Source organism: Podarcis tiliguerta, assembly GCF_965153285.1.
Source record: "Podarcis tiliguerta genome assembly, chromosome: 2".
NCBI classification, from domain to species: Eukaryota; Metazoa; Chordata; class Lepidosauria; order Squamata; family Lacertidae; genus Podarcis; species Podarcis tiliguerta.
The window spans coordinates 106,155,890-106,166,656 of NC_139535.1; the positions used below are offsets into that span (position 1 = coordinate 106,155,890).

At 40.7% G+C, this 10,767-nt stretch overlaps 1 protein-coding gene across 4 annotated transcripts in view; it reads left to right on the forward strand.

Moving 5' to 3' along the window:
* The window catches only part of SCN8A (sodium voltage-gated channel alpha subunit 8), a 110,281-nt gene extending 99,761 nt beyond the window's left edge, over window positions 1-10,520 (forward strand). For all 4 annotated transcript variants that reach the window (XM_083427184.1, XM_083427183.1, XM_083427181.1 and 1 more), the window contains one exon: window positions 808-10,520. In XM_083427184.1, coding sequence (XP_083283310.1) covers window positions 808-1,952 — 1,145 coding nt within the window. In that variant the 3' untranslated portion in view covers window positions 1,953-10,520. The remainder of the gene's footprint in view (window positions 1-807) is intronic.
* The last annotated feature ends 247 nt before the right edge of the window (window positions 10,521-10,767 follow it).

Here is a 10,767-nt window from a genome sequence, read left to right on the forward strand (position 1 = left end):
GCAGCCTTCTCTCATATGAGCCCACCTTCATATTAAGAGCTCCCTTAGAGGCCCCACGCTGTGTGATGGCTCTATTTTTAATGCAGTGGGCATTTATGCAGGGCAGGGCATTGTCGGTGGTGGCACCAAAGGTGTGAAAATCTCTTTCTAGGGATTGCCTTGCTTCTTCCTTGCTCTCTTTTAGACAATTGGCCAGTAGTTCTGTTGAGCATTTGGGGTTCTCTGGATGACCTAGTTTTGTTCCATATTTTCTGCTGCTGTTGGCAATTGCCCAAAGCGCCGGCGCCTACTTTGAACATGAAATTTGGATTGTTGCCGTTTTTAACATTTTGTTTTTTGTCTTACCGATTGGTACCCATTTAGAGGATTGTTGAATAGAAAAGCAAGGTATAAAAGTTGTTGTTACAAGGGGGGGATTTACACACACACACACACACACAACGGGATGTTACATCTAGCCTGATCCTAAACAACAGAGCAAAGTAAACAGAAGGGAAGAGAGATTATACTATTTTATGATTCATGGGGTATAATGAGGCAACAAGCACTGCCTATCATTTTATAATGGTCATAATAAAAAGATGAGGTGCCCTTGTAAAAGGAAATTTGCTGATATGGCTCATGGGCATTTTGCAAAGACTCAAATACTAAGGATATGGAGATAGGAAGACTGCCAGTCTCAATGAACCTAGTATGGCATTTCCCTCTCAAATATGGCCAGTGCTACCTGCTTCTGGGCAAATGGCATGTAATTACTTGAAATAATTGTAACCCTATTTTTTCTTCTTTCCCCCAATCTCATTTAAGGTATGTTCTTGGCTGAAATCATAGAGAAATACTTTGTGTCACCTACTCTCTTCAGAGTCATCCGCCTGGCCCGTATTGGCCGCATCCTGCGCCTGATCAAAGGAGCCAAAGGGATCCGCACCCTGCTTTTTGCCTTAATGATGTCTTTGCCTGCCTTGTTCAACATTGGTCTCCTGCTCTTCCTGGTTATGTTCATCTTTTCCATCTTTGGGATGTCCAACTTTGCCTACGTCAAGCACGAGGCTGGCATCGATGACATGTTCAACTTTGAGACTTTTGGCAACAGTATGATTTGCTTGTTCCAGATCACTACCTCAGCTGGGTGGGATGGTTTGCTTTTGCCCATACTCAACAGGCCACCGGACTGTGATTTGACTAAGGAACACCCCGGGAGTGGTTTCAAAGGCGACTGCGGGAATCCCTCAGTGGGGATCTTCTTCTTTGTTAGCTACATCATCATCTCCTTTCTGATTGTGGTGAATATGTACATTGCCATCATTCTGGAGAACTTCAGCGTAGCTACGGAGGAGAGCGCCGACCCGCTGAGCGAAGACGACTTTGAGACCTTCTACGAGATCTGGGAGAAGTTTGACCCCGACGCCACGCAATTCATTGAGTACTGCAAGCTGGCAGACTTTGCCGACGCTTTGGAGCACCCTCTCCGCGTCCCGAAGCCCAACACTATTGAACTCATTGCCATGGACTTGCCGATGGTGAGCGGGGATAGAATCCACTGCTTGGACATCCTGTTTGCCTTTACCAAGCGGGTGCTGGGCGATAGCGGCGAGCTGGACATCCTGAGGCAGCAGATGGAGGAGAGGTTTGTGGCTTCGAATCCATCCAAAGTGTCTTACGAGCCTATCACGACCACACTGCGGCGCAAGCAGGAAGAGGTCTCTGCATTGGTCATCCAGAGGGCATACCGGGCTCGCTTAATACGGAGAGGCTTTATTTACCGAAAGAACGTCTCCAATAAGATGGAAAACGGAGGGACAAACAGGGAGAAAAAAGAAGGTACTCCGTCCACAGCGTCCCTCCCATCCTATGACAGTGTGACTAAGCCCGAAAAGGAGAAACAGCGAGCCGAGGAAGGGAGACGGGAAAGAGCGAAAAGGCAAAGAGACACCAGGGAACCCAAATATTGAGATGATCCGTAACATTAATAACTCTAGGAAAAAAAGTACGAGCGGAAAAGATTGTTTACAAACTTCCCGATCAAATATATATCAATAGTGAACAGCTGTGGAGACACTTTACCTGAAGATCCTATACCAAACATAGTCTGCTTACTGTGTGACCATGTTGCATCTCAAAGCAGTGATCTACCACCTGTTTAACGGACCCATTTAGGCAAATATATTAAAAAAAACAGGAAACAATGCAAAGGCGGGGTAAAAAAAAAAAAAGGATTTTATACTGTTTGGGCAGGTGGATACTGCATGTTCCACATCAGTCAATGCAACTTAGGACAAACAAGCAAAATAAAACACACACACACACACACACACACACTTAAGGAAAAACAAACAAACCTGCTGCTTTTAGGATTCGTATATATTTTTTCCGAAGCAGCCAAAATGGATTTTATTTTTCTCATTTTATTGAAAGGAAACCCAGAACAAAAACAAACAAAAAAAAAAACCATCACTTTGAAGGGTTGGGTTGCTCATGCAAAACTAGATTTTCATACTTGACATTTAGTTTAAGCACCAAAAAAAACAAACAAAAAAACAAAAAAATTAGAACAAGGGGGAAAACAAATTGAGCAACGACAAAAAGCTGAAACGAAACGACACATATTTAGCCCATGTCATTTAATCATCATAGTTCCTTTGGTATTTATTATCTGCATACTTCTTTATTATATGGGCTTCACCATGGTTTGGGAGATGGGGATAATCAGGTGTTTTCAGCCTGCCAAAACTCGCTCAGGCTGATTCCAAAAATAAAATAAAATAAAATAAAATTGTGCTCGTTTCAATGCATAGAAATGATTTGCATGATGGCATGCTGTGATCAGGAATCATGCATGAGGAATCATAAAATCACAAGACACTCAATATGCTGTCCAGGCCTTGTGTTAAGCCATATGTTCGAGGCACTCCACTGACTACGGCACACTGTATTGGGAGAGTTACTCTTAGCTATATCTATGCCCTTCTGCCAAGTTACCAATCCTTAGATCTTTCCATGCACCTCCTCTAGGAAGAACAAAAATGTGAAACCAACCGACGGAGACCTGTTTATGTGTATGTTTATTAACCATGCAGCCATATATTTTTTGCACTTTTTAAAAGAAACAGCAAAAACGGGAAATGCTGCTCTTAAAAGCCTTCTGATGGAAAAAGACCATGCAGCAGTGGTTTCTTAATACAAGGTCGCTGTCAAAGAGTGCTTCAGGGCTTCAAGAAAACCCACCCGGTAGTTTTGTTTCCTGCAATACTCGCAATTACTCTTTAGCCTCCATTCCGCAGTGTAGGTAACTCCCCCCCCCTCCCCTGTTAGAGATGAAAAAGTGCTATCGGAAACAGCACGTTATCTTTCAAAGGTGCAATTTTCAGCAGATCTATAAAGCAATTTTATCGAGGAGGGTAGGGTTACGATAGGGAAGTTTACAGCACTGTGTGCCATATTTACATGCTGACGGTTGCGTCCTTTGGGATCGTTCTGAAGCAAGGAACTCAACAATGGGGCACAAGCTGATACCCAGAAAAGTGGCCTCTACTTAGCGTTCTTCCATTGGCAGATTTCCTGCAGCTTGCAGTCTTGACGTTGCACGATTTTCTTTGCTTTTTGCATTTGTTTGTTTATTTTTTTTACAGGAAAAGCAAACCAAAATGCTAGCAACAATAACCATAATGTTAAGTAGAACATCACACGTTTGATGAGCAAAGTAGCCGTGTGACATGGGTGCAGCGCTGAGGGAGGAAGTGTCCTATATGTCGTGTGCCTTCACCAACTTTGCATTTCATCCCACATTGTTGTCATAATTTTAACCAGTCCTGCAAAATTCAGGTAGGGATGAAAGAGCTACCTCTCAACTAGTCTTAACTCTAAATTGACGGGAGCCTCACCCTGGGGGGTTTGGGGGTGGGTGGGAACATAATTTTTGTGTTTCTAGTTAGTACCTGGGCATCTCAATATATTGAAATGTTTCATTGTGTCACCTTCAACGAGTCGATCATACTGAGAATTCAGTTGTGTGGGTTTTTCATTGTTTTTTAAGGGCACAGGCTTGTGGAGTAGTTCTCACTGATGGGCCAAAGGTTGTATTGCACTATAACCAAGACTCTGTTCCATCATGCAGCTTAAAAGAGAAGGCATAGGCTGCTATGAATCATTTAGAATGCCTGGTTGCAAAAAGGGAGGTGTACTGAACTTTTTTTTAGGGCGCAATGAAAGAAAACAAGCTGTTTGAATGTGGACCAAATAAATTGTATCTATAAAAGGGCAAAAACACACACAAACAAAATAATCACTCAAAATATTCCAAAAGCAAAACAAACAAATAGCAATGCCTTTTAGATAGCTGGCAGAGGCTTGACCTATAGAATCTCGCAGCCTAGATGCCCGCAACAAGGGTCTTGTAGAAAGCAAGCCATTCGATAGACATCTGTGCCAAGTTGGACTTTTTAAATGCATAGTCTAGCTATCATGAAATCAGTGGAAAAATTCTGCTGTACCAGATACCACAAGGAACAAAACATTTCTATCCTGTTAGACTTACCCCACTTACTCCTACAATGTGTATAATAAAAATAAAAATAAAAAAAATACATGCATATGTACAGGCAACATTGTAAACAGCACAACAACAACAAAAGCTGAAAAATGTGGTTGAACTTTTTAAAAGAATATTATAAATACTGTAATATATCATTTTATTTTATTGGCATGCCTTTTTGTAAATAACAAAGGACTACAAAAAATTAAATAGAATGGCTTCTGGCGTATGCCACTGTCCATGTTTAATTTTATATCTATATATAATACATTTTTTTCTCTTTCTTTTTTCCACTTTTGAGACAATGTCAACTTATGTACATCCCCACAGGGGGAGGAGATAAAGCCTCCCAAACAGACACAGAGCAAAGCTTTATTGCAAAGTTACCTTTACAACAAACGGAAATATTTAGACTATATTTTGGTTCTGAGGTGCAATATATTTTGACCACTTCTATGCAAGATTTGGCTAAATGTCATAATTGTTCTTTAGCTGGACTATTGTTCCATATGGAAAGCTCGGTACATGTAGTGTTTGTGCTGTCAAATTTTACTAAGCAATTTTTAGTAAAAATGCCCTGCAATCTATATTTACATTGGGTCATTATTTAGCGATACTTGAACTTTCTTACGTTACACTAGCTTTACTAACAAATAAAAGTTATTAACAAACAGCTTCAGAGCTGAGGGCTATGTCCTACTAAAGTGAATACTTTTGCTTTTTCTAGTTGCTACACAACATTTCTTTTTTTCCATTTCTTTTTTAGGGACAGTTGTTTAAACAAACAATCGGCCAAACTTCACAGATATTGTGGAACTTGCTCCGTATTTTTATATGCATCGTAATTTAAGCAAAGCGTGGAATATTGGGGAAATCTTACTCAAAAATTAACAATCACAAAAAGGTAGTTTGATACATACAGAGAGCATATAAAGATATATAGAATCAAAGAATTTGGCAATAAAGAAGGAATCCTATTAGTTTAACAGGCATGGCCAATGCTTTTTCGAGAAAGCATTAGAAAATTAGAAATCAGAGAAATCTCAAAATCATTGAGAACAGTTAGAAAACGTACATTTAATTTTGATAGTGCTGATTTTTAAGCTCAACATTTTGTACTCCCCACCACCACCAGAAAAGGTGCTGTATAGAATTTTGTTGAAATGTTGTTTTTCTGAGAATATTTAAATTAGTTTTTGCTTTTATGTTCATTTATTTATTTATTTGGAGTGGTAGAATTAGTAAGAAAAAGCAATCTGGTTTTCTGGGCTGTCTGATTAAATGGGCAGTGGAGATTTCTAATCAGCCAACAATGAATGGCAGGTGCTTTGTGAAATTGACATGGAAGATCTTCAATCAAGTCGCAACCAGGGGGGAAAACACTCATACATCAAGTCATTTGGCATAAATACTATGGCTGGGCTTGCAACTTCTCACAAACTCATGCCACTCCAACCATCCTCTCCCTCACAAAAAAACAAAACCAGAACTTGAGGGTATTATTGTTAATACAATTGAATGGTATAAATGGTAATAGGCCTTGGAAGAAAACATAATTTCAAGACTGCATTTATTTATTTTTTGAACACGTATAATTCGGACAATATTCTTTAGAACAGTGGTCAGGTTGTGACAAGTTCCTATATCAAAAATGCTGGATATTTTAAAATAATATGACCAACTTCCTTTGTTTTCCTTCTTCAACTACTTGGATTGTTTTTACGAAGACTCCAAGAATTCAAGTTTTCCTTAACCAACAGACAACTTTATGATGCAGAAATGCTTAGTAAAACTATGTAATTGAGAAGATAATCAAAACTGACTTGTGCATGAAGAGGGAAATCTAGAATTCAAAATACCAGTGTTACAGGAAGTATTGTTCTGATCATTGTTGTCACTTTTATCTGTGGAATTTTTCTGGAGGGTATTATGTAAGGAAATCCTGCTGCTTTTACTCTCGACACATTTTATTATTGAGGGTTTAGAATAAAAATTACTCCTAACTTCAAATATTTCTAACAGTGCAAAAATGTGCAATCCAATCTCTATATTATTGTTTCTGCTAGGAGGAATCAGGAGCTTTAGTTAGAAAGCAGAAAAATGTTTTGCTCTTCAGGTGGGAAGTTGCATCAAGATACATATGTATATCCCTGTTTTTTCTCTCTCTATTTTGTAAAGACATGGGGCAAAAATGATATTGCCCCAGTTTCACCCTACACCCAGTCCTCCCATTTAAACTTTTAAGATAAAGGGAAAATGCTGAGGAATCTTAAACTCAAGATTCATAGACCCGTTAGGATTTGCATATCTGCCGTAATCCGTCTTGCAAGTGCAGATTGCCAGTAGTGAATTATCCTTGGGGAGAAGCCATTATTCAGTGGTAAAGTACTTTATTTTCCTACAGAAGGTTACAAGTTCAGTCCTAGACTAAGGTTACCAGACGCCCCCATTTCCCGGGGACAGTCCCCAGATGTACAAATCAGTCCCGATACAAAATCCATTGAAGTTGAAAAGTGTCCCCGGATTCACTGAAAAAAATCTGGTAGCCTTATCCTAGACATCTCCACATAAAAAGATCAGGTAAGATGTGATGTAAAAGACCCTCTGCCTAAAGTCTTGGAGAGCTACTGCCAGCCCAACTAGAAAACACTGGGCTAAATGAGCAAATAGTCTGACCTCATATAAATTGGCTGCTCCTTATTAGATAGCTTGGTGGCTCATTGTAGTCGTTATAAGAAAACACACTTTAATGAACTATGTTGCTGCCGCTGCTAGCCAAAGAACATGAAATGAACATTCCCAGTTCAACTGCACATGGGAAAGTTGGTTTGATGTGTGTGTTCTGCATTTCAGCGGTTAAAAAGTTTCTGTAGCAATCATATTAACTCCTAAGAATGTAAGGGAACTGGGCCTGCTAGGTTGAGAATTAGCATGCAGTTATTCTCAAATAGATAGTTGTGGCAATTATCAAAGAAGCAGGGTCTGGCCATCCAGAAATCGTCAATTATGGTTGACATTTGTTTCTTGCACTGATAGACTGCGCAAAAACCTTTGGTGATTCTCTGAAGCAAAATGCTGTTGACCTAGTGCTGTCCTCCAAAACTTTGTAACTCAAAGTTCGGGAAGCAAAGGCAAAATCTTGATAGCTTGGGCATCTGAGAGTGATCTTGCCAATAATTTTTAGTTAAGACGCCAGCTTGAGCATTGAAAAATAGAGATTCGGTTTTATTTTTATTTTATTTTTTACTCTGATACAAAATCCCCTGTCGTACAGGGTACATTCAGGTACAATGAACAGGCCTAAATGTGGCCCAATGAGAATGTTTTCTTGGGCCGAGAGTCTGATGCTTGAAATTGGTTGCCTCATGGCAACCAGTACAGGGCAACAGCATGATCTGATATTCGTCATTGATGAACTGAAAGGTGGCTTCCTGTACAGGACCAAGGGGCCGCTTCATATTTCATGTTGTAAAGTATTTTCAGTATGAACGTAGCCATGTTTGAAAACGAGGCATATGTGACCTCTTACGTGTTTGCCGGCACACATGCAAGGTTGCGGTGCCAATGCGGCTCCGAAGCATTGCTCAGTCTCCTAAACACCAGCTGGTTCGAAAAGCCTGTCTAAACATATGAAAGTTCACATGCACCTCTGGGGGGATGAATGGAGAAAATAGCCTGAACTGGCTCTTATGAACTGGAGAATGACATGAAAGTGAAGGGCTCAGATATCATGGTGATGAAGACCGTAGATAGATGGTAGTTTGCATCCTTCTGGTCTCCATCACCATGTTGAGGACTTCAGTTTCAAGACTATGCACCAGCATGAAAAGGCCCTTACCTGGGGATTGCAGGTAAGCACTCACAATCATGTTCCGTCCGCAACCTTGGCCTTCTTCTGCTACGTATGTTATTACTCCTTCCAAGCCAGAAGGTTCTCAGGTTGATACTGCACTTGCCTTGGTACAGGAAATGGGTAGCTCTGTGGTCCTGTGTGTTCCATGTCCTCTCCTCCTTTTGCCGTCTCTTGCATATCGGTAACAGTCTCTCCATAAACAGTATGTGCTGGGGCTTTAGCTGCACATAGGTCAGTGGAAAGCCACTCCTTGGCTTATAGCAGTTCTGAATCCATCCACCGGACAAAAGTAATATGCCTACGCTTTGCACTTTAAATAATTTGTTCCAATCAGCTGCTTGTACATTTCTCTCTCCCCGCCCCCACTTTTAAATCTTTCCATTTAAAGGGCTGAGATGCGACACCTTTCCTTCATCCGCTAGCTATGACTCCCCGATTGCCAGGTGGTTAAGAGGAAAACAATTTTGTATTATTATTGTGTTTCTACAAGCTCACAGATTATTTGGGGAATCACACCCATGCACCAGTCTCCTTGTCTGTTGTATGAGGCTTTGTTTTGTTTTGTTTTTATTTTTTAAAAAGTGAGGTGGAGCTGGGGCATTGAAATTTGCTCAGAAAGTGGCTCGTTTGCTGTGGTTGTGGATAGTTGTGCATGCCGCAGGTTCGTTTCTCCTGTCATAGTTTTGTGGTTTGGGTTACATGTTTACCCCCGTTTTCCTCCCACAGTTCAGAATATATGGGATCAGGCACACTTGCAGGCAGAGGAATTCACTGCACTAATGAATAGCAAAATAAACATTTTGTGTTTCAAAAGTTACAGTGATTACCTCCATGTGAGGGTGATGGGGGCTACCCTGAGTGAAGAAGCTCTAGAAGGTGAATGGATTATCATTCATTAGAAGAGATCCCACACCCTAATAAAAAAAATAAATAAATCCAAACATTGTGAGTCTCCCTTTAGTAGTGAAAGAGAGAGAGACTCTACTATTGAACAAGTTTGGACTTTTGTGATGTAGGACGCTTCCAGACAGGTTCTTAATATGGGATGAGCGCTCCTCATGCTGACAATTTTTTCACAGTGCAATACTAGCCCATGGTCTCTCCACCCCCTTTTCATTTTGGTGTATCCTTTCCAAGGAAAATGTGATGTTAAAAAACAAATCTGTTGCCAACATCCCATCTGCAATAGTAAGTCCCTATCTGGAAGCACATATAGAGTAATTCAACAAGAAAAATTTCACCAAATATCCAAAGTGGCTGAAATTGGCTTGGAATTATGTGTTGTCGCAGATACATATATATCCAAATTTTGCCGTAGGTTGATGCATGTTGCATTTGTATATAGAGGGGTGTGAGGGTGTGAATGTCTCTAGAAAGTGCATTTTGTAGAGGAGGGGATAGAAACTGCTTTTCAGGTGTTAAGAGCTGAATATTGAAAAACAGAACTATTGTGATTACTGTTTTCAGCTCCACGGCTGATCTGGTGTGCGTGCGTGTGTGTCCCCAAACTTGGGAGAGTCACCTAACCTCTCTATGTGCCTCAGTTTTACCCATCTGTAAAACGGGTAATTACCTACCTCACAGGGGTGTTGTGAGGCTTAATTTAATTCACGTCTGTTCAAATGCTTTTCTGAGATTCACAACTGCAAGTGCTGTTTAAGTGTGTATAGGGCAGAGCATGGACTAAGGGGAAAGCATAGTGAGATGGTGCCATTAATGCTGCTAAATAAGAAAGTCACTGCTATCGCTTCTTCCCTCCCTCTTCCCCCCCCCCCCCAGCAGATATCAGGGCAACTATTTTCTTGCTGCACTTTGCTTGTTCCCCACCCTACCCCTCAATAATGTCTTTATTTTCAGCCCCTTTAGACCCTAACCCAGTAGATTTTATTCTGCTTTAAGACACACACAAACAAACAAACAAACAAACAAAACAAAGCAAATGAGGAAAAGGAGGAGTTTTGGGGAGGGGAGAAAGAGCATGTGTGTGGTTTTTTTTATATAAAAAAATACCTACTTCAACAAAATAGCTGGGATGAAAGATGAATACCGTCTGACTTATTTGATTTCCTTTGTACTGTACATCTTTTTACTTTGGAATTTGCAATAAAAAGGTATGTCCATCTTGTTTTAACCTCTTCTCTTGGATGAAATGTCATCTGTCCCTCTTACTTAGCGGTCAGCGCCATTCCTTGCTGTCATCCTAGCTTTCCTTCCCATCCGTGTTCACGGTAATCCCCAAGGCTGCAAGCAATTCTGAAGGGTTGGCTCTGGGCTCCATTAGTTCAACTTCAGTGCCACACTTTCAACAGAAGCCTGAAATCGGGACCAGTGGCTTCAACGGGACTTGACTGCATTTAGCTGAGCCTGGATCCAAAAACCGACC